The 24,285-nt window shown below is 57.4% G+C and overlaps 1 protein-coding gene across 3 annotated transcripts in view; it reads right to left on the reverse strand.

Annotated features, from left to right (window-relative positions):
* KDM4B (lysine demethylase 4B) overlaps nt 1–24,285 on the reverse strand; it is a 116,707-nt gene that overhangs the window by 32,779 nt on the left and 59,643 nt on the right. For all 3 annotated transcript variants that reach the window (XM_042250113.1, XM_027969833.2, XM_027969831.2), the window contains 3 exons: nt 21,105–21,154; nt 17,313–17,416; nt 12,969–13,106 (listed from right to left, as the gene is read on the reverse strand). In XM_042250113.1, coding sequence (XP_042106047.1) covers nt 12,969–13,106; nt 17,313–17,416; nt 21,105–21,154 — 292 coding nt within the window. The remainder of the gene's footprint in view (nt 1–12,968; nt 13,107–17,312; nt 17,417–21,104; nt 21,155–24,285) is intronic.

The following is a 24,285-nucleotide window of genomic DNA, read 5'->3' on the forward strand; positions in this document are numbered from 1 at the left end:
ACAGGGCAGCACCCTGGCCGCTGGGGCCTGGGCTGTTCCCCACACAGGGTGCCCCAACAGGGCGCCTCCTGCCATGGAAGCACCCACCTACGTGAACCCCTGCCCCACAGCTCGATCCCATCACAGCCTCGCACAGAAGGCCGAGTCTTGACAGCGCCTGCCAGAGGCTCAGCAGGACGCATGCCTGTCACTTCCAGATGACAAACGGTGAGAGTTACGCCCGTGGAGTTCAGGGGCCCTGGGCCTGCTCCAAGCGCCCAGCTGAGGCAGGGGGGTTGTCACCTGCGTCGGAAGCCTGCCGCATCAGAGCAGTGACACGCGTGCCTGGGTCCTGCAGGGCCTACAGCCGAGTTTGAGGACAATGAGCAAACAGGCAGAGCAAAGGTCTGCCTCTGGCGACCAGAGCAGGGAGCCAAGCAGCACAAATAGATTTTTTTTCCTCTCCATAGCTTGAAAAAACAGAAATGAGAATTGTGTGGATCAGAGAGGATGGCCCCTGGGGTCCAGCAGCGCTCGGCATGAGCTGTCCAGGCCGAGAAGGAGGGTGCCCCACATGGAGGGCGTGGAGCAGTGGCGCCTCCTGGGGACTCCTCGTTCCTGTGGGGAAGGAAGCTCTGTCTCTGAGCTGCGGGGCCCGAGTAAAGCCAGGCTTCAGTGGGGAGAGGGGAGCAGGGGACCCCATTCCATTCCTCCTTGCACCCTCACTCATCTCTGGCTTTGATCCTTGACAAGGTCCAACTCTACCTGCTGACCCTTCCAGGCCCATGAAACTCTCCCTCGAGCCATCCCATACCCATGGCTGCTGGGCAGGAGGAGGCCAGTACCATGGCCAGATGGTTGGGGTCTAAATGAGCCATTTCCTGCTCTCCTGAAACCACAGCTAAGGGACTCATAAGACAGGTGCACCTGGGGCCGCCGCCGCCGCTGCTGCTATGTCGCTTCAGTCGTGTCCGACTCTGTGTGACCCCACAGATGGCAGCCCACCAGGCTCCCCCATCCCTGGGATTTCTCCAGGCAAGAACACTGGAGTGGGTTGCCATTTCCTTCTCCAATGCATGCAAGTGAAAAGTGAAACTGAAGTCGCTCAGTCGTGTCCAGCATGGTGTACCAAAAAAGGGCCGAGGGAGTGTCAGGTGGCTAAAATCAGACTCACACCAAGGACGTAATAAAGAAACTTCAGAACACAAAGAGGATTCAAGAAATTTCTAGAACGGAGAAACACCTGCCACCCACCCAGGATGGGGGACTGGAAGAGCAGCTGGCTTTCTGCCACGGTAGAGAACAAAAACCACGCGTGAGTCAGACCTCCAAGTTCTGGAGGAAACCATTGCCCACAGAGACTCCACACCCAGCCAAACCATCAGCCCTGTCCTCAGTAGAAACTCCTCGGAGAGCGCCTCAGACACCAGGGTCAGCCTTTCCACTGTGCTGTTTTTCTGCCCTTTTTGTTTGTTCCCTATTTCCAGAGGTAGAAAGTCTCAGAAAACGTTACTGCCCTGCTCCTTTCTCCAAGTCCCCGGAGGATGCCTACTTCTAGTGTAAGGTCAGAGCAGGGTGTCTACAGAGAAAGCGAATGAGGGTTCCTTCCAGCACCCCAGCATCCTACCCTTCCCCAGGGCTTCCCAGGACATGCCCAGCCACTGACAGTGCTGCAGTGGGTCCCACTGAATCCGGGGTCCCCTCAGCAAGCATTTTGCTAAATGTAAAGAAGGCAAGAGAGTTCCAGAAAAACATCTATTTCTGCTTTATTGACTGTGCCAAAGCCTTTGACTGTGTGGATCACAATAAACTGTGGAAAATTCTGAAAGAGATGGGAATACCAGACCAGCTGACCTGCCTCTTGAGAAACCTATATGCAGGTCAGGAAGCAACAGTTAGAACTGGACATGGAACAACAGACTGGTTCCAAATAGGAAAAGGAGTACGTCAAGGCTGTATATTGTCGCTCTGATTATTTAACTTATATGCAGAGTACATCATGAGAAACGCTGGGCTGGAAAAAGCACAAGCTGGATCAAGATTGCCGGGAGAAATATCAATAACCTCAGATATGCAGATGACACCACCCTTATGGCAGAAAGTGAAGAGGAACTAAAAAGCCTCTTGACGAAAGTGAAAGAGGAGAGTGTAAAAGTTGGCTCAAAGCTCAACATTTCAGAAAACGAAGATCATGGCATCTGGTCCCATCACTTCATGGGAAATAGACGGGAAAACAGTGGAAACAGTGTCAGACTTTATTTTTTTGGGCTCCAAAATCACTGCAGATGGTGATTGCAGCCATGAAATTAAAAGATGCTTACTCCTCGGAAGGAAAGTTATGACCAAACTAGATAGCATATTGAAAAGCAGAGACATTACTTTGCCAACAAAGGTCTGTCTAGTCAAGGCTATGGTTTTTCCAGTGGTCATGTATGGGTGTGAGAGTTGGACTGTGAAGAAGGCTGAGCACCGAAGAATTGATGGTTTTGAACTGTGGTATTAGAGAAGACTCCTGAGGGTGCCTTGGATTGCAAGGAGATCCAACCAGTCCATTCTGAAGGAGATCAGCCCTGGGTGTTCTTTGGAAGGAATGATGCTAAAGCTGAAACTCCAGTACTTTGGCCACCTCACGCGAAGAGTTGACTCATTGGAAAAGATTCTGATGCTGGGAGGGATTAGGGGCAGGAGAAGGGCATGACAGAGGATGAGATGGCTGGATGGCATCACTGACTCGATGGATGTCTGAGTGAACTCTGGGAGCTGGTGATGGACAGGGAGGCCTGGTGTGCTGCGATTCATGGAGTTGCAAAGAGTTGGACACGACTGAGTGACTGAACTGAACTGAAAGAAGGCATCAGAAAGCAACATCCCACAAGCTCAGATATGCACCCTGCACCTTCCTAGGGAGGGTGGCGCTGGCTTGCCTTCGAGACAAGGATCTTGTTTTAGGATCAGGATGCCCCAGTACTGGGAGCTTTGCTCATGTGATCTCATTTCCAACTGTGACGGCACAAGGCTGCACATCCTCTCCTCTGCCTCATGCCATCAGGGTTGGAAATGGGATCACCTAAACAATGTTCCCAGTACTGGGGCATCCTGATAGTAAAACAAGACCCCTCCAACCCTCCCTCCTCTTCCTCTGAACCTCTCCCCTCCAGGCCCCCTTCCTCCCTTTCATCTGTACGGTGAAAGGCAGCCAGGCTGCTCTTTGTCTGGTTTCCCAGCCTGCTACTACATTCTCAAAGCCTAAGGAATTACGCTTTACAAACTTTAATAATCCCCAGCAAAACTGAAATCATATAAAACGACGTGCTTTGGGAAAGTGTAATGAAAGATCAAATGAAAAACCTACTGAAAGCCAGACCTTCCTTTAACACCTCAGCACAAAAAGAAACTCTCCCTCATGTCAAGCCCCACGGCCTGGAGAGGGGTTCCACTGACCCCGCCCTCACTTGAGACACTCCCTGACCCCAGCCTGTTCCCGGTGACCCTGAGGCCCCCTCCACTTCTGTGGGTCTCCCTGGTCAGGACTTCAGACAAGAAACCCAGAAGGCACTGCCAGGGGCTCTGTATTCATCTCAAGCTGGGGGCCTCTTTGGGGAACAAACACACAAAAACTGTGAAGCCACACGTTGGACCAAACCATTTGGGCTCTGAGGCCTGAGATCTAAAGAAGGTAGGGCCCAGGACTCAGGGGGATCCTCACCAGAGGAGAGTGAGGGCTCCCGTCTCCTGGCAGGTGTTCACCAATGTGCCCCTCCCTGGCCCTCCCCCCACACAGAGAGCCCCAAGCTGCCCAGGGACGCAGCTCAGGATGGACTGGGCTAACAGCCAGCCCCTCGCAGGGTGCAGAGTCTGAGGAACAGAGGGCAACAGACACTCAGGCCTGCTCCGCTCCCCCACCCCACTCCATCCGCAACCCCGCAGTTCCCACTTCCTCCTTCCAGGCGTATCCTCTGCATCCCCACACAAGACAGAGGCATCCTGTCCTCCCAGAGAAGACCTGCCCACCACCGTTCCCATGTGTCTCCCCCTGGAATGGAGCAGGCAACCAGCCCCTCATTCCTCTTGGGGTGCAGTGTCTCGGCGCCTGGACAGACGGCCCATCCGCACGTGGGCATCAGGCCGTCTCCAGTCTCCTGCCACGTGGTTCAGAACACACAGGCACTGAGTTGGCACGGCCCTGGCCATGGTGACTATTAACTTCCCTCACTCGGCGGACTCTGCTAACGGCAACCATCTCCTTGTCTCCTGACGGATGTGACCTGCTTTTTCCTTTCCGTTCTACTTTCTTTATCCCACGTGTTAAGTCCACAGTATTCAAAGCTCCGATTCTGAAAGAAACCCCCTCACATCCCTACGGCCCTCCCCACCTTGGGGTGTCTGCCCTCAGTTCAGGGTTCCCTCGGCCTCTCAGCTGCAGAAGGCATCGCAAAGGGAGGGGAACCTGGGCAGCCACTAATAACCACAGTCACCCCCAACTCCAGGTTCACAAATGCCCCATCTCGTGGAGGCAGAGGACAGGGTCTAGGGCTGTAGCAGGGGCAGGAAGCCAGATCTCCCCCACTGAGGGTAAGACCCCTCTGTGCTGTAGGAAGTGGGCGGGAAGGACCCCGGGGGGCACTCTGTAAAGAGTCACTGTACTCCCTACAAGAAGCTCCTGTGGGGCACCTGCCCCACCCTCTCCACCAGGGGCCAGGAACTAGGGAACTGGGGGCCCACTGGAACCTGATCCCTAGGAATGCACACACCCTGCAGCATCTCTGCTGGGGGTGATCGGCCCTCCACCCCTTGTTCGAGAAGCCCTGCTCCAGTCTGAGCAGGGCTGGCAGCATCCTCGGAGGACTTGGGTCACATCCCTGCTCCTCTGGTGGATGGAAGTGTTCAAGACTCTGGCGTATTCCTGTCACAGAATGCCATCAACAGGAGAGAGGGCCTAAAAGCCACAGGATGTTGTCCCCGCCCAGCCCTGGAGGCCAGAAGTCTGAGATGCAGGTGTGACAGGGCCGGGGTCTTGAACCTTCCCTCCTCCAGAAGCCCCTGCTGGCTGATACTGCCTGTCCCCCACATCGTGCCTGCTGTGGTCTCCCGGAGTCTGAGCATCCCAGGTGTCCTGTCCCCCGTCCGTATCCCCCTCTGAGCAGCTTCTTCCTGTCTCCCAGGATTTGCAGGGTGGCTGCTGCTGAGCAGATCCAGACAGGGGAGCGACACACATGCTTCCGAGGGAACAATCCTGGGGTGGGGGCAGGGGGCGCGTCAGCCCACAAAGCGTTAAACACCCAGGGACAGGGAAGATTCCCCGCTGAGGAGCCGGCATCTGCCAGGCCGGCTCGAAGCCTGGCCCCCTGTTTCTGATGTAATCACCCACTCGCTGCAGAGACGGGATAACAAACCAGTTCATTAGGAAATCCACTGGAAGCCCTCAGAAGCGCTTCATAAACAAAACCATTAGGTGCAGGGCTCCCGCTGGGGAGGCTGCTTCCTAGGGGCTGGGCAAGGTCACAGGTCGAATCTTTGACCCCCAGGATGCTACCCCCACCAGAAGGTCACTCTCTTTCCTCCTCCACACAGAAAAGCCTCATCCACGTGGCACTGTGGCTGCAGCCCAGCAGCCGAGCTGGTCCTCCTGTGAGGGTCCCCACCCCTCTCCCCTTCTCAGTTCAGTTCAGTCACTCAGTTGTGTCAGACTCTTTGCAACCCCATGGACTGCAGCACACCAGGCTTCCCTGTCCATCACCAACTCCCAGAGGTTGCTCAAACTCATGTCCGTGGAGTCAGTGATGCCATCCAACCATCTCATCCTCTGTCATTCCCTTCTCCTGCCTTCAGTCTTTCCCAGCATCAGGATCTTTCCTAGTGAGTCAGCTCTTCACATCAGGTGGCCAAAGCATTGGAGCTTCAGCTTCAACATCAGTCCTTCCAGTTAATATTCAGGACTGATTTCCTTTGGGATCCTTGCAGTCCAAGGGACACTCAAGAGCACCACAGTTCAAAAGCATCAATTCTCTTGGCTCATTTTTTCCTATGCCCCAGTTCTCACATCTATACATGACTACTGGAAAAACCATAGCTTTGACTAGATGGACCTTAGTGGGCAAAGGAATGTCTCTGCTTTTAATATGCTGTCCAGGTTTGTCATCGCTTTTCTTCCTCCCTCTCTACCCAGATGCTAATACACCAGGCGCTCTGGGCCATGCTTCCCAATGGCGTCCTGCCTGAAGACCCCACTAGCCCCTCAGCTCTTCCATCGCCACAGCCCTTCACCCACAGCCCTGCTGGTGACCGGGACACCCGGTGGACTTCTCTCCCTCTGTTCTCCAGGTTCCAAGGGGAGCCAGCCCACCTACCCTCTGTAGAAACCTCACCATCCCAAGTCGCAGTATTGATCATGGCCAAGAACCAAATTCTGTCCACAGCGGGACAGTAGAAAGGTCCAGGTGCTGGTGTCCCCTGAAGTCCCCTGACCCAGACCACCGCCTGACCTAAGAAAGACCTCTACGCTTTCCCTGGGCCAGACGCAGCCACTTCTCCCGGAGCAGACCTTCCAGCAGCATCTCTGGGCAATACGGGCTAGATACCTTCGCAGGGCAAAGATTCCCCCTTGAGGAGCCCCGTTGGCCCATGGCTTTCACACACGGGATCCAATCGCCCTAGGGGACACTGGGCGATATCTGGGATGCCTGTGGTTGTCACACTGGGGGGCTCCTGGAGCTGAGTGGGTGGGGCCCCAGCAGGGACGGCCCACAGATGGTGCAGTCCTGCGATTCACAGTGCCAAGGGGCAGAAACTCTGGTCTGTGGATCTGAATCACACGCTCCCAGTTCTCATGGGAAAACACAGCAAAGCCATGAGGACAAGGGGCAGCAGGCCCAGGGGGGTGTGCAGCCTGCAGCGGCCAGCACCCAGGCCAGAGCCATGTGGTCATGTGCTTGCTGGTGGGGACAACCCAGCGCTGGCAACCCACCAGGGGAACCGCCGGCTGAAGTGGCACGGTGAGGAGCGGGCAGCCCCCAGAGAGACCAGTGCAAGAGCACTCAGTGTGTGTCTCTAGGGCCAGTCTCTGAGTGGGGAGCCTGGACACAGCCGCCTGTAACCCAGGCGACAACCCCAGGCAGCTGGGCGGGAGGTGGGGGGCAGCAGACAGGAGTGGGGGAGAGGGGCTCTGGGCTGACGGCCAGAATGAACACAAGCCAGGGGAGTGCAGGGGATGCAACAGACTGGCGCGCTCCCTGGGGGAGGGAGCTGCAGCTACAATGCATTTGTGATTCTTTGCAATGACTTCCCCAGAAGACAAACAGAAGGCTTCTCAGCTGCAAAGCTGTCTCGGAGGGCCTTGGGGCATATATGTCCCCCACCAGCCCCCCAGACACAGTAGCAGAGAGTGGGGCAGGGGTGACAGGTGGGCTCTGAACCCAGGGCTGGTGGAAGTCCTGCCTGCATATGAGCTGGTGGGGGTGTCTCTCTCTGCCTCCAAGGCTGCTCCCCAGACCCATCCTTGGGAGTGTCCTCATGGGGGCGGGGCACACAGTCCCCAGGGGAGAAGACTCCTTCTCAAGGGCAGAAAGGCTTCCCTCTGAAAAGACGTGGGGTGTACCCACGGAGTCAGAACCTCACGATGGGCAGAGGACAAAAGTGTCCAAGTGGTCTGTGGGGGTGGGGTGGTGACAACGGAAAAGGTGGCGGGACAACTGCCCCCGACCCTCTCTCCAGACCAGGCTCTCACCCCTGCCCAGAGGACATCAGGTCACGACCAGAGGGAGGAGGGAGGAGGGAGCTCCCCCCCACCCCCCACCGCCCACCCAAGGTCACAGTGACGCAGGGAGACTCTGCCTGAGACCCTTCCTTCCAAATCAGGTCGCACCTGTTCTAGATGGTCAGAGTTAAAGCCAAAGCCAAAGTGAGCGGGGAGGCAGAGCGGGGGCCGTGCCCTCTGCTCCATTCCTGCCCACACTGCTGTGTGCATCCTGAGTTCCCAGGGCAGGATATGGCGGGGGACAGGCTCCAAGCTGCTGCAGGGACAGAGTGATAGGGAGCCTGGGGGAGGCAAGCATATTTCCTACGGTAGTTGGCCACGAACCCTGAGCACTGGCCACCACAGCTCCATAAGTCAGGGTGCCCAGGCCAGCACCGCGGGTGTGGGTGGGCCAGAGAAGCATCTGTCCGTCTGGGGGGGACAGACGTGGCTCTGTCCTAGGCCCTCCTCTGCCCGCCCCCGCCTCCCCCTATTCTGTCACCTCCCCTTATGGGGAGGGGCTCTGGGTTAATCACCCAGAGCAGGTGTAGTGTCACCAAACAGAAGGCAAGCATCCTCGGAGCAGCGGGGACAATTTGGCTCACATTTCACAGCAGTGAAGTTCAAGGTAGCCCAGGTAGGGGGGTTTCAGGGGAGGTCCCCCAACCCAGATCCAGAAGTGGGGGGATGTGGGGGCCACATCTTCCGGCCCTCCACTCTCAGCAGACACCTTGCCGGGGAGCAGACTTGCCTGGAGGCTGAGCGCTGCCAGGCAGCGGCCCAGACAATGGGCAGAAAACCAACTAAGCGTGCGGGGCTCCCAGCATTCAAGCTGGGTTCTAAATCTCTCTTGCTCTGTTTAATCCGAAGTCAACTCCTGCGCCTTGTGGGGCGCCCTCGGTGGAGGCAGGAGGCCCTTGTCAGGCTTCACCCAGTGCCGCCCACCGCGGGAGCAACGAGCCCACGCAGCTAATCCAATGTGGCGTGCAGCCTTGTAAGACTAATTCGAGCTCAGACCTAAAAGGCTGATGTGTGCGCACTTCATTTTCTGCAGTGAAGACGGAGCAGCCCTCTCATCTTCCCGAATGGTAATCCCACTACAACGCCTGCCTGGGGAATTCTGTTCTTGGAAACGGAGCACAGGCCTGTGGAGGTGGCCCCTGCAGTCCCAGGCCAAGCCCTGGACACCTGCCTGAAGGGGGCAGCCAGCCTGGGAGACACGGAGGTGGAGAAGGTGTCTCCTGGAATACCGGCAGGCCCGGTCATGAGGCCCAGAATCAGAGCCTGATGCAGGCAAGATCCATCAGGAAAGCTGGAGAGAGAGACGTAGCTGCAGGAGGGGGTTGCGGAGCTTGGGGAGGAGGTCAAGGGAAAGGGATAGCTCAAAACCAAAGCAGCAGCACGTGACCTGAGCCAGGACTGGCTGCTGCTGGCTCTGATCTCAGGCCCTGCTGAGTCCTCAAATTCTACCTCATGGAGCTAACATTGATCAACATTTGGTAAATTCCCTCGCCCCAACATACACACATGATGGGATGATGGGATTACATATTCATGATCCAAAACCTAGTTTTTCCACCCAAAATGCCGTGCCCATTTTTTCATGTCAGTAAAGAGTGAACCTAATTTTGTGGCCACATAATATTCCATAGTCTACCCAATCCCCCAGTCATGGGTATAAATTTTCCTTGGTTAAAATCAATGAGGCAGCAGCTGGGGGCCAACGTGCTCGAGGGAACAGCCACTCTGATGCCACAGACCCTGGGGGCTGTGGAGGAAAGAGTGAGGGGGACCCTTCAGCCCTGACTGCCTGGAGCCAGGGTGTCCACAAAATCGATTCTTTAGACCAGGGACTGCAAACTCCTGACAAGAGCCAACAGCAAATATTTTCCACTTTGCAGGTGAGATGGTCCTGTCACGCCTATTCAGCTCCACACCGGAATGCAAGCAGCCGCTGCACAGCATGTCAATGAATGGGTGCGCCGATGCCACTAGAACTCTACTTATCGGCACTCCCCTTGTGGCCCAGTGGTTGAGACCCGGAGCTCCCAAGGCAGGGGGCCTGGGTTCAACCCCTAATCAGCGAACATCCTGCAACTAAGACCTAGCACAGCCAAATACATAGATTAATTAAAAAACTATCGATGTGAAACGTGAGTTTCATCTAGTTGCCATGTGTCACATATAACTTCTTTCGATTTTCTTTTCCCCCAGCTCTTTAAAAACCTAACTCTCGGCACTCCTCTGGAGGTTCAGTGGTTGAGACTCTGAGCTTCCACTGCAGGGGGCGCAGGTTCAATCCCTGGTTTGGGAAACTAAGATCCCACATGCCACGTGACGTGGCCAGAAGAACACAGACATCTAAGCATAGCTGTTTGCAGACAGTACCAAAAACAGTCAGCCAGCCAGGTTTCGTCTGTGGGCCCCGTTTGCTGACGCTGATCTGGAAGAAAGAACAGGCACGCCTGAAGTTCACACAGGCTGGCGAGCCTGGGCATTCAGCATTTCATGTGTCAACAGAGAGAATGACAGAAACGGGTCGATGGGGGGAGCGGGGGTTCACTGGGAGCCTGAGAAGCTAATAAACCAGCAAGTAAAAGGGTCTCTAGAACCTGGGAAGTGGACGTTCTCCCCCTGGGCTGTGTCTGAGGAATGTGCTAGAAGGGGACACAGACTAGGGGGGCAGGCACTCAGGCTGCAAGGAGAGGCCCCAGCTCAGTGGGAAGGGGGCTCTGGCTGCCCCTCTACCCCATCCCCTCCCTTAAATCCACAGCCCTAGCACCACGGAACCTGAACAGTCCCCTGCCCGATAGCTCAGCTTGTCATCTGCGAGGCCAAGCACCCAGGCAGCCTCTCCATCCCGGACTAGTTACAGGGCAGCGGAGCTCAGCGGGTCACCACCGAACAGCCCAGGAGCTGACATCAGGTGGACACAGATGGGCACCCCAGGGCCAGGGGCCACTCCTGCGGGGGCCCTACCCCAGCTGCCAGGCCCCTGGAACCCTGGGCCGGCTCAGAGCACCACACTGGTTCAGTAATTTCATGCTACGCCGCCCGGCAATGTAAGCGTGGAGCCCCATCTCAGGCTGCACCTCCCAGATGTCACTTGTTTGTGAACACATGGCTGAACCCAAAATTACTTTTAATATCCGGGCAGTCCCCACTGGCTCCGTGGCAGGGTTGGCTCCAGCAGTGCCTCCAGAACAAGCCCCCGCCGGGCTGACAACTCAATCCAGCGCCCGATGCAGCCAGGCAGCCCTGCACACGTGGAACTCTCGGCGACAATGCGAACACGCCCCAGGAGGTGTAATTATTCCTCTGGATCTAAGCGGACAATCCTGACGTCCCCACTTCTCCTCTTTTAGCCAAGTCAGACTCTCTGCCAAAGACACTCTCACCACGATTTTCTGAATTAAGTCTAAAAGCCCAACGCTTCACATCCCGGGGCGCCTCTCCAGTCTTCCTGGCTGCAAAGCCTATTTCCTTTTCTCAACTGCACTGACACAGCAAAGTTAGAGAGATCATTAGAAAAACAGAGATGAGCCAACCCGTCTAGACCGTGCTGTATAGCAGAGATGTGCCACAAGGCCACCCCCAGAGCTTAATTTTCTTAGTCTTTCACCCTCTTCCCCAATAGCTCAGTGGGTAAAGAATCCACCTGCAATGCAGGAGACGTAGGAGATGCAGGTCTGACCCTGGGTGGGGAAGATCCCCTGGAGGAGAAAAGGGCAACCCACTCCAGGTTTCTTGCCTGGAGAATCCCATGGACAGAGGAGCCTGGAAGGCTACAGTCCATGGCGTTGCAGAGTTGGGCACTACCGAGCGGCTAAGCACACTCAGTCTTTCACCCCACTCAAACGTGAAATGAAACAGATGTTCCCTCTCACAATGGATCTCATTTAACCCTGTCTACTACCAAGCTCCAGTCTGTGAACATCCTGAGAACCCTCAGTCTGGGCCTTCCTGCTCTTTGCCACATGTTGCACCTGGATGCCAACTTCCCTCCCCATGAGGCCATATCTCCAGGCTATGATGCCCAATCGTCACAGCCTAGACCCACTTCTGCAAAGATTTGGGGTCAAAGGTGGACTGACCAAACCAGGATCTGGGCTCGGGGTTCTTCTGGTCCACACTGCCCCCACTTCCGTGTCTGGTAGAAACCCATCATGCTCCCTAACCCTAGGCCCTGACTCTGAACAGCTGAGTGATTCCACGGAAGACCCCCAGGGCTCTGCTGAGGAGGCTGGTACGAGGAACCCCGATTTCACTGAACAGGCAGTGAGGGGCCTCTCCTGTTCCTTGTGCTCAGCGCCAGAGTGAGATGTGTGCAAGGCTAGGCCCCTTTCTGCATTGGAGAGAAAAGATTCAAGCAGCTGAAACCTGAGAGCCGGGGCCACTCGGCCAGAGCCCAGCCGGATGGGTGGAGCTCACTGGCTTCCTCAGGGCGGTCATGGTGCCAGTCCTGGGAGGAAGGTCACTGGTCCCAGCTGCCAAAGAAGGGCTAGGCCTGCTGCATGCCCAACAGTCCTCCTAGCAGCATCCCCTTCCCAGGGACCTGCCCACTATCCAGCTGCTCCCTGGACACGCCACTGTGGGGCCCTGAGCCCCACTGAGCTGCCCATCAGGACCACAGATGGGTGCACGCGGGGGAAAAAGAAGCTGATAACAAGCACTCAGTTCAAGCATCAGGTCTGCAGGCTGATTATCGTCCCTCTGGGGGCAGGTCGGCAAAGTACTGCGGAAAACAAATGAGGCTCCTGGGCTCTGAGTGACCACTGCAGATGACGAGGCAGCAGGAAGCTCTTGGGCTCTTGGGCTCGAGCACAGGGCCTGCCCTGCCAGGGCGCTGCTCTCTCTTGCACATGCACGCACACACACATGCGCACGCACACACACACACACTGCAGACTGGTGAAGACAGGCTCTGGGGCCAGAGCAAACCCCGCACCTGACCAAGAGGCCCCTTAAGAGTCAACTAACAAGGAACAAATCTTCCCTGGCCCCCAGATGGTGGGGGCAAACCTGGGCCTGCCAGGACAGAGGGAGCCCTGAGTCAGGCCTGGCCAGGCGCCGGCTGCTGCATACCACCTGAGCTGCCCATGCCCTCTTCCCTCCAAGTGAGGAATGAGCTGAGGACATGTCTGCTGAGGATCCAGAAACAGACCCTGATGGAGAGTCTGAGCCCCAGGCTGAATATAAGTGGCTGTCACCTAGGCCCTGGGCTGGGAGGGCAGGTGGGTGGCTAGCGTGCACTCACCTGGGTGGCCACCTTGCCGTAATCGATCCACCGCAGTGTGGCAAAGTTGGTGGACTCGGCGCAGTTGAATCCGTGGTTGAAGCCAGCATGGTAACCGTAGGGGAACGTGATCATGAACTCCCCCGCCTCCTGTGTGATCTGAGGAGGAAGGGGTGACAGGTGAGGGATGAGGCCCAGCCGGAAGAAACGCCTAACATGGGGCATCACAGGCTGGCAGCAAAGCCACCAGGAGCCACTGAGGGGCCCAGGAGGGGGATGTGGGCTCCAGGACACCTCACCAAGTGTGGGGACCTGACTTCAGGAGCCAACGGAGGCGGCCAGGCGAAAGGCCAAGGTTCTACAGGCTGCAGCCTGGTTCTCACGGAGCTGGTAGAGCAGGTGAGGCGAGTGGCTGGGGTGGCTGCCAGCCCCACCGCTCAGAGAGGCCCCACCGGGCCCAAGGGGACAGTCTGGACTCTCAGACAGGCGAGCTGCAGCACTGGGACGCTAGGTGCTTTCTGCTTGGCGTGGGGGGCGGCTTCTGCTTTGTAGACAGGTGGCTATCACACCTCCTGTCCACTGTGAGATGTTCCCACACGGCATCAGGGCTGGCAAGGTGGGCCGGTCAGCTCTGGGGACGCTCAGAGGTCTGGGAGCTCAGGACACGTGTGAGCCTGCAGCACAGCGTCCAGTCCTCATGCGAGGAAGGAGTAGGCCCATCCATGAAACGGCCCCAGATCCTGGCCTGAGTCACCCCACCACTGTGAGCAGGGCGCCTATCCACTAGATCCTAAGACGTAGGTCCTTCCAAGTGAGGACAGAGAGACTGAAGTGACGTGTCGGCGGGCTGGGAGGACACATGTCAAGGTCAGAACCCCACAGGAGGAGCTGATGTTTCTAGGCATATTCAAAATGGTCTGGACAGCCAGACTCTGGTCCGGCCTCTGCATCAAAGACGCCAAACCCAGGAGCTGGGCATGAGGGGCAAGGGATGATGACACCACAAAGGCGTCCAGTACTGCCTCCCTGAGACTTGGAGGAGGAGGTGGGGGCTGCAGCCTCCTCCCCAGGGCCCTCCCCACTGACCGCCCCCAGCCATCAGCAGTCGTTCCAACAGCAGGCTGTTCTGAAAGGGATGAGAAGTAACAGCAGCCAGCACGTCCGCTCATGATGTCCTGCGATGCAAGGTGGAGCTGTTGGAATAGAGGCGTGTGTAGGAGTGACCCGGAGGGCCATCATTTCCTGGATTGAGCTGGGAGCAGAGATCAGCTTGTCTAGAGTTCCAGGGACTGTGGCCCCAAACGCCGCCCCATCCCATCCTCCACGTCTCTCTAGGGTGTCACAGACACCGACCACATCGTCTGTACTCTGGGTCTGGCCTCTTCCACTTGGCACATCCTCAGGGTTTATCCGTCCCAGTGGGCACTCCGCTGTCTCCTTTTTGTTCCTACAGGGCCTCCTGTCACGAGGACGTGTCCTACTTGCTCATCTGGCCTCCTGCTGACAGGCCTGTGGTTGTTCCCTGGTCGGGATGCAGCAAGCAGAGCGGCGGGGCCAGTGGAACCACTTCTCCAGATGGTGCTGGTGTTTCTCCAGAGTAAACAGACACGGAGGGGGAACTGGGGCCCCAGGAAACTGCCCGACGGCTTTCCATGACAGCTACCCATCTTGCACCAAGTGGCAGTGACAGCGAGATCCCCCTGCCCCCTCAGCAGTGTCAGGAGTCTTCGTGGCCCAAGTGGGGGGTACAGGCTCCAGCCCTGCCCCCAGGTTGCCAGGTGCCACCCACCACATCTGGTCCTGGTGTGTCTGGACCTGCCGTTGCAGGCGTGTGCCTCCTTTTGCCAAGTGTGTCTGTTCAATTTTCCTGCCCCACTTGGAGGCCGTTCACTGCTTCGTCACTGACTGTGGTTCTGCGCCCTGCTAATAACCCCAAGGAGACGAGTAGAAATCGCTGGATTTATCTACGGAACTGACGAGGAGTCAAACCTCGGCAGGGGAAGGGGAGCGGTGGGAGGTGGTGGGGGGTGAGACGTCCAGAAACCAACCACAGAGTCAAAAATCAATCAAAACTGATGTAGCCTGGAGGAAAGCCAGTCCTTAAGAACACGCTGATATTTTCCTTTTCAAATAATGAATTGCACCAATCAAGGGAAGTCACTGTGCATTAAGTTATATTTTTAAATTCCAGTCCAAGTGACAGCTGTGTGCAGGGATGAAGCAACAGTAGGAGAGGGGGAGGTGGGGATGGGCAACGTCCCCAGGGCCAGCGGCCGGCATCCTCGGCCTCAGGCAGGGCCCCCTGGGTTGGCTTCTGTCGCAGGACTCAGGAGTTCATGAAATGGTAAATAAACTCGGGTTTGGGGATGGCCTGTTAAACCCAGTTACTGATTTTCTCATCCTACTTGAGCTGATCCCAGAGAGTGCTGTATCACTCTTCCTCTGATGCCTCTGAGCAACGCTGGTCTGCTCAAGCCTCAGGGAGGCAGCGGGGTCCCTGTCACCAAGCTGGAGGCCCCCGCCCAACCCCTCCCATAAATCAAGGCCCAGAAGGGAAGGTGTGCTCATTTGGAATGACAAGAAGATTATGCTCCCATGAGAAAATCTACATCTCGGTGGCTCCACCTCGGGCCCGTGCAGGCTGTCCTCCATGTCGCCGCCATCAACGTTAGCCTGACAATAAATTAGAAGGCGTCAGGGATGATGGATCGGCCTTGAGGCGGAGCAGTCAGGAGGGGAGGGAGCTTGGGCCCCGCATGCCAGTCACAGGGTAAGCCCGGAGCTGGGCTGCCCCTCGAGCTCTCGAAGAATGAATGAGGAAGTCTGTGGCAGATCACAGAAACAGACACTTTTAATTATTAAAAAGCTCCACTATTGATCTGCTTTTTCTTCCAGAAGTAAATACCATTACAAAGATTTATAAGTGGAGTGTGGAGTGACTCTTTTACCAGGAATTCAGATGAGGGGCTACACGTGGAGCCCTGAGAGAGGTGTCTGTCCATCCCTGACTCTGCAGGGCCTGGAGCCTGGTCCCCAGGCCTGCAGCCCACGGAGGGCTCTCTGCTGCCGGACAAGGGCCTGGGTCCCACAGCCTCAGGGTGAAGCTCTGTCCTGGCCCCATGGGAGCCGGTATGGCCACTGAGCCCCACCTCTCCTGGGTCACCAGCAGAGTGACCAGCAGGAGGCCACTGCCTGTGGGTCATGCTTAGATATTTCACAAATGAGCTGCAGGACCACACTGGCACCGACCTGGGAGGATGGACAGCACCCACTAGCTGACTCCCATGACCAGCATCCCTCTCCAGGATGCAGGGAGTTGAGAATGTTCTGGACAAAGTGATGGGAAACAAGGACCTCTCAGTCTCGTGAGCAAGGCTATGATCTGTCTGCACGGTTCCTGGTAACAAACAACGTTCCGACCAGAAGACAGAGGGGGCAGAGAGAAGAACAGGGACCCGCTACCTGAAGAGCGCGAGTGGCGGCGGCGGCCCTGGCAGGAAGGCCACGCCCCCATCTGCATGGTGATGCTGCGGCTGCGTGCCTCAAACATCAGAACCAGTTTCCGACCTGCTGACATCCAGGCTAAGGCAGGCGTGGAAGTCTGCTCGCAGAGCTCGCTCTGTGCCTGACAGATCACTCTCTGGGGAGACCTGCAGGAGCTGGGCTGCCTCTGCCCTCAGGGCCATGGCCCACATGCCTTCCAGAAAGTTCCAGGCATGGGCCACTCGCCTGGACCCTTGTGTCCAGGAGACCTGTCTATGGGGAGGGACTGGCCTGGAGTGGCGACGGCTGGACACACTCCCGGGACAGAGGCGCCCAGCCCCAGAGCTCAGTCCCTGTTGCCCACCCCACTCCCCCAGGTGGTGGGGTCCCTGCCAACTTAGCCCCCAGTGCAACCTCACCCCTCACAGCCCCATGTGGACACCTTACAGGAAACTGCATGAGATCGCAGCTCTCATGCTGCGGGCGAGTCAGACGCTTCATTTCTAAACAGGTATCCACTCCCTCTGGAGTGAGGCCGTCTGCCCTGGGCATGGGGCTCCCACAAAGCGGGGCCCAGCTCCTCAGCACTTCCTGCGGGTCATCAGGAGCTGACCCCGCCATTCACTCCCCAGTCTGACCCTAGGACCAACAGATATTCGAGTCTGGGTTGGGAGGGGCCATGAGGGAAGCCCGTCCTGATACTCACCTCCACCCTCACCGCCACCATGGAGGAGCTGATGGCCCAACAGTATGGCCCGACCCCAGCCTGCTTCTAGAACCTTCTCCAGCGTGAAGACGCCAGTTTCCTGAGGTGCTCATGGTCAGCAGGGCCCGGGGCCCAGAAGCCAACCACTGGCAGGCTACATACCCACCCCTACATACCCGGCTGAACGGGATCCCGTACTTCTTGAGGATAATGGGCGAGATGAGGGTCATCTTGTGCCGAAGGAAGGCATCGCAGCCCTGGGAGCTTCCGGGGAAGAAGCCTGGAGCAGACGAGACAGTGTCAGCCAGACGGGGCGGGGTGGCCAGGCAGCCCTGTCCTCCTGTGGCCCCGTAGGCCACGCAGGGGCCCACCAGGCGGAATGTACCCACACACAGCACCACATTCGTGACTACAGACAAGGTGTGCAGTTGGGGCACGACTGCCCACAGACTGCCCCCGACTCTGAGCTCCCCTCAGGCAAAACCCACTGGGGCCTCCACACGGTTACTTGGCCACGTGAGAGAGCCACCACGAGACAGGACAGCGGAGCTGCTCTCTAGAGCCTGACAAGTTGTGGGATGAGGAGTGAGTGGAGTGAGTGTGAGACCCCCCACTCACTGACCAAGTCCACAACAAAGAGGGGGGCTGCCTGAGTGGGCAAGGGCTCTCTATCCACGTGGTCATATGACCCACCCACCTGTGGCCCAGACCCACAGGCATGGGGGTAGAGTGGGCGACCCAGGCCTGCACCTCTATCTGTGCTCACAGCCCCTCTGCTTTCTGCCCCAGAGCGCGCCATGCAGCTAATTTAAAAGATGATCCGTGAGTCCATGGGAGGCCCAGACACCTAGACCCAGATACCAGGCTTCACCAGCACAGCTCAGCACTGTTCCCACATCACATGTTGGCTGAAACTCAAGTCACTAACAAGCCAGTCTCGTGGTTAAGGAAAAGCCAACCTCAGGTTCTGCCCATGGTGGCTGAGATTCTCACCCTAAACCGCACAGAGTGGGCACAGGAGGGCCACACGGCTCCTCGAGGTGTGAGACACGTCCCCAAGGCAGCAGCGTGAGGGGTGGCCCCGGGGCCCTTCCAGTGAGACCAGCCAGCACACATCCTCGATGGGCACGTGTGCACGTGTGTGTGTGCGTGTGTGCATGTGTCTGTGTGCACACATGGCCCCACCCACACGCCGAGGCTGGAGGAGGCTCCTGAAGGCAAGGACCCAGTGTGGAGGTTCTGGAAAGAGCCAGGACGACAGAATCCCACACTCTGCGCTGCACTAAAAGCATTTCCATTAGAGTTACGGCTGCCTGCCGCCCGGCCCGCCGCCCTCTCTGCAGTTCCTCTTTTTAATGCACAGTTTAAGTGGCTCTCATTAAAGCTCTAATAAAGGCGCACATTTTAAGTGATTAGCACCAATAATGCACCAACACATTAACGCTCTCCCCGTGGGCTGCACAACCCTCCCAGTGAGCCCATTCAGAGCGCAGCTATTCATTTTCCATATTAATTGCAACCCCCTTCCACCCATCTCAACAAAGCCGCCCAGGAGGCACGCCCCCAAAAAGTTTGGAAGGGACACCCAGGAGGGCAGTGAGTCACCAGCCCTGGAGCCTCCTCCATCCTTCCTCTGAGGAGGGGAGAGCAGCCAGAGCGAGGGACTGTAGAGGAACCATGAGGTCCCCCACCCCTCCTCCAGATCTGCCAGCCCCTTTCCTGAATTTCAGGTGCAGCCTGACATCACAAGGGCCACCTTCCTGCTTGCTCACCCACCCATCCTCTCCCAGCCCTGGCCACCAAACCAAGCCATCCACAGATGCCCAGGCAGCGAGCCAGCATCCAGGTCCAGGTGTCAGAAAGGCCCCGGCAGCAGTTCCGGCTGCCTCCAGCTTCTCTAGTTGCTCAGATCACCCCACACTCTTCCAATAGAGAAGGCACATTCAGGGAGAACAGCTGGGTGTGGCTAGCTGCAAACACCCTTGGCCCCCCACCAAACAGCAAGAGCAGAGATGCTGAAGACAAGGCCTAGGGTCCCCAGAGAGAGCACCTGTGCTGATGTTCCTGGCTCTGCAGGTGGGGGCTGAACTATGGCTCCCCCAAGACGCCCACGCCCCGATCCCCACAGCCCATGTAAGGTCCCCTCCTTGGAGAAAAGGGCTCTGAAGATGGGACCAAGTGCAGGCCCCTGAGGTAAGATGGGCCTGGACCCCTGGGGATGGGGACTGTGGCCTCCAGAAGGTCCTTCTAAGACGGGGGCAAGGGTGGCCCAGCCATAGCAGCAGAAGCCATGGGCCAGCGAGACAGGACGAGAGCGATGGGGCCCCGGGTCCAGGACGGGGCGCCTCCAGGAGTCAGAGAGGCCAGAGATTGGGTTCTGTCCGACCCTACCCCACCAAGGGGGCCTCAGGAAGGAGCCAGCCCGCTGACGCCCGACCTCAGCCCCAGGAGGCTCGCTGTAGATGTCTGACCTCCACAAGCGTGAGAACACAAGTCTGTGGGGGTTTAATCAGGACTTTTTAAAAAAGTGTAGTTTAAGGTTCACAGCAAAATTGAGGGGATCTGTGTTGTTTTAAGTCACTGAGTTTGTGATGCGTTCGTGCTAAGTTGTGTCTGACTCTTTGTGACACCAAGGACTGCAGCCTGCCAGGCTCCTCTGACTATGGGATTCTCCAAGCAAGAATACTGGAGTGGGTTGCCATTTCTTCTCCAGGAGATCTTCCCTTTCCCTCCTGGATGGAACCTGGGTCTCTTATGTGTCCTGCACTGGCAGGCGGGTTCTTTACCACTAGTGCCCCCTGGGAGTTTGTGGTAATTTGTTACATCAACCAGAAGCTAATACAACAGGAAAAGACATTTTTAATTGGCATTTTAAAAAGTCAGATAATGGGGAAAAAAATCTAATTTGGCTTTCCCTTTAGATCATAGGAAGTAAGCGCAATTGGCCTTTGCCAGGACTGCCTGTCCTGTAGTTTCCACCAGGAGAAACATGCTCCCCAGAGTGGGAATGGCATGGAGGCCAGTGGCGAGCCATCAGGGAGCCTCGTCAGCACCAAGCCATGGCTTTGGAAGGTTCCACGGCCTAAGGGTACGGGCTGCCTGCTGCTGCCACAGAGGTCAGGGTGGCCAGAGGCCCAGCACTGTCTAGAGGCAGACCCTCACCCCCACCTGGATGCAACCTGTGCAGGAGGGGCCGTTCTTGGCTGTGGAGCAAGGGCTGATGGCTGGGCCAGGTGTCTGTTACTGTCTGTCCAGCACCGACAGCCATCCACCCTCATGACACAAGAGCCTCCGTGGGGACAGGGCAGGCCCATGGTGAGAGTGAGTCAGGGCCATGGCCTGGCCCTCCGGTGGGGCACACAGAGGCCTCAGGGCCTCCCAACAGGGGTGTCTGCTTGTCTTGAAGGATTCCATGCCCTGAGGGCCTTCCTATATCCAAGTGGTCAGTGGCCCCCTGTCCGGACACAGCCCAGGACCCTCTCTGATAAATCCGGTCAGCCCAAGAGGCCCCAGCTACGGCCTCAATGCAGATAGCGGGACATTACTGAGGGAGCCCAGGCAAACCAATCCTGCACGGACAGCCGACAGCCCCATGGCGCCCCCTCGGCCGTGCAGCACTGTGAGGACCTCCGAACTGAACTTCTCATGTAAGGCTCCACCAAGACAGAGGAGTGTGGGATGGAGCCCCAGGAGCTGGGGGGTGGGGGCGAGAACACTGGCTGCCTCCAGCCTGCAAAGCCTGGGGTCACATCCCACACTCCATGCCCAGAGTCTGGAAAACGAGAGTGTGAAGCACCAACGCTCGTGCAGCGTGCGTCAAGCGACAGACCCACGGGGGAACCAGGGCCTGACCCAGAGGGAGCAAGCAGGCACGGTGCGGGACACCGACACCCAGACAACAGCAGGGAGCCGGGGAGGGTGGGGCTGCCGCCCGCCGCCCACCCAGCCCCGGGGCCCCGGGCACCTACCGATGGCCAGCCGCTCCAGGCGCTTGCCGTGCTCCGGGGGGATGGCATACCTACGAGAGAAGGCAGGCATGTCAGAGTTGACAGTGTGTGTCCAGGTGGATACCTCAATTTTCAAACAAATGTGGGGTGTGTCCTTTGTCCAAAGGAGGAGCGAGGGTGGTAAAGCGTCCGACTACAGTCATCAGACCATCTGCCTCCAGACCTGTTGGGAAAAACTCCAGACAGTGGCTCTCAAGCCAGCGATCCTCCCCCCAGGGGACACCAGGCCACGTCTGAGACATTTCCAGTTGTCACCACTGCGGGGGGGGGGGGGGTCCTGGCAGCAAGGGGGTGGGGGCAGGGATACTGCTCCATGCCCCCACCCCCACGGAGAGTGACCTGCCCAAGGCCGCAGTGCGGAGGGGAGGGGGACTGTGCTCCTGAATAAGCCCGGCAACACCTGGAACTCTAGAACAAGACCCTATCAGGGTGCATCCCCCCTACCCCACCCCACCCCCAGAGCACGAAGCCAAATGGGGGAACCACAGGGAACACTGAAGATCGCCCAGACGTGGCGGCCAGCTGAACCCACCCCAATGGAGAGGTTTATCACTGCTTTAATAAAATAAAGGGGGGCGAGGGGAGGAGGTAGGTGAACACTATGCCGCCTCGTTTATCCAACAGGATAAAAACAATGAATTTCCGAGCATGCTCGGGGCCCTGGAGGCGGCAGCTGTGGCACCTGTAATTCTGCTGTCATCAGAGAATTTCCCATTATCTGGACAAAGAGGAGGTGACTCTTTTTTTAAACGGCCTTTTATCGCTTACATAAAGATGATCAAAGTTAATCCCAATCCAAGGCACCTTGGTGGGATTAATGTCACCCCCCACAAACAGCAGAATGAAACATTCCGTCCCTTCTGGGAAGATGCCCAGGGCCGGGAAGGAACTAATTTACGGCTCCAAGGCTGTGATGATTAATGCAATATCGCGGGTCTACAATGCTGCTTTCACTTAATTACCGCCTGTAATTGGGAGTTGTAAAGATAAGATTAATTGAATCTGGTGGATGTTAAAAGTTGAATATGTTGGCACGTGGCTCCTCTGTTATCAGAAAGTACAGACTGCAGGACGCGGGCCGAGTGTTCAGAAGGGCAGCCCCTGGAGAGAGGAGAAAGGACTCATGGACAGAAGCCAGCAGCCACGGGGATGTCTGGACTCTGACAGCCAAGAGCACGTGGCACCTGCCACGAGGCAACCACCGGGCGACCCCCTCGGGGTGCTGAGAGGCCCCAGAGCTACCCCCTCCCGCCTCCAGGGACCCTGAAGGATGAAAACCTCCGTCATCAGGGGAGGGCAGGGTGCTAGTTCTGACTACGTAAGCGCTGAGTGTGGACCATCCATACAAAGAGGGCAGGGAGGGTGTCTGAGGCTTCATCCGTGCAGCCGTGAGGCTCCCCGAATTCTACTGGCTGTGGCAATGTAGGTGCCCACCGAGCCCCCACCCAGCCACAGCCCTCCCCTCTGGGGCCCCTGAGCAAGGGCAGTGCAATGGAGGCCCAGGTGAGTGGGCCACAGGACTGGCCTCCCTTGCAGAGCAGACATTCACCACTGGAGGAAAGTCCCCAAATCAAGGGGCTTTCATGGCAGAACCTCACGGGGTCTCCAGCCAGGGCCCAGGTCATGTTACATCATCACAGCCCCACCCAGCATCACACCACCGGGTTGGGCTCGGGTCTGGAAGGAGAAAAAAGAAAGGAAGAAGGCAGAGGGGCTCCTTGGGTTGAGCTGGGCTGCTTACTCACCCTCGAGGTAGCAAGCATCTGTCTGGCTATTAGAGAGCAGGTTCCAGGGCCATAAAACAGAGTCAGCTTTATTGGTCACCAATATGGGAGCAGTCTGTCCTGCTCCCCAGGAACCCTGTCCCCAACACAAGGTCAAACCTCATGGCCAAAACCAATCCGCTCTGCCCGCCTGTGATCCCAGGCAGCTGCTCTCTGGACATGGCAGCCCTGGTCACCTGGGTGGCAAAGGATGCATGCCTATTTTGATGGACAGACTGTCTGCCAGGACCACATCCGCCTCACAATTGGGCTGGTGTGAGGTCTCCCGGGTGGCAGGCGGCCCTGCCCCAGCCCACACCCAGGCCCCCTTCATTCCCCAATCCTGCTCTCTGCCAGCATGAGCGCCCCTCCCCAGCAAGGCTAGTTTTCTGCAAGTCTTGCTACACTACAGCCATCTCCCTGGTCCAGTAGCCCCTCGCTCCTCCCGGGGGGTAGGGTCCAGTCCCAGACGGCCCAGTCACGGCAGAAGAGCCTGGACAGGCCAGACAGGATAGGGTAGCACCACTCCCAGAATCTGGGGACCACTGGGAGGGAAAACAGACCGGGGGTTTGGGGGACAGAGTCGGAAATAGGGGAGCTCCGTGGGGGAAGCTGCAGAGGGACAGGCCACCCGCGGAGGGGGCCACCCTGGTTCCTCCACCCACAGCATGGGGAGCCTCAGTCCCGAGGCCGGCCAGGCAGGTCCCTCTGGACCTTCCCACGTGTTTTCCCAGCCCTTCCTATGCACCCCTCTTCCTCCACCCTTTCTCTCTGGTGGTGACAGTTCTTACACAAAGTACTCTGGCCAACACTCAACCAGAAAGTTGTGGAAAATTCAGTGCTCTTGGCCTGGTGGCCCTTGCAACCACAGGCACGGGACCCCGCGAGGCTGCAGCAGGGCCTGACAGGCTCCATAACTCCAGGTTTAATGTTGTGGAATCGCTGAGGAGGCCGAGAGAGACGAATTCGGGCACTGCTTGCCAGATGCCTTTTTCAAAAAGGCAGTCTTCTGTATCAAGGGCTTCAGTGAGACAATAAAATGGTTTTTGATCTGCTGCATAGCCATGGAGGTGATGGGAAAGACCAAGCCAGGTCTCTCTGGAGCTGGCTCCCAGGCGGGCACACAAGATGTGTGCAAAGCCACATGACAGTGATGAGACAAGCCCAGTCCAGCAGTTTCACTGTTCAAGTGACCGGCTGACGAGGGCAGATGTTTCTGGGAACGATGGTGATCATGGCCCGGATGTCATGATCCAGAAGGAAGCGGCCCCCTGGTCTGGGGAGAGACAGGGGGGCTGCACCACAAGGTGGGCATCTGCCAGCCTCTCCTCTAGGTTCTTCTTTTACAACTGAGGCCTGGAGGAGTGGATACACACCCC

Source organism: Ovis aries, chromosome 5 (assembly GCF_016772045.2).
Source record: "Ovis aries strain OAR_USU_Benz2616 breed Rambouillet chromosome 5, ARS-UI_Ramb_v3.0, whole genome shotgun sequence".
NCBI classification, from domain to species: domain Eukaryota; kingdom Metazoa; phylum Chordata; class Mammalia; order Artiodactyla; family Bovidae; genus Ovis; species Ovis aries.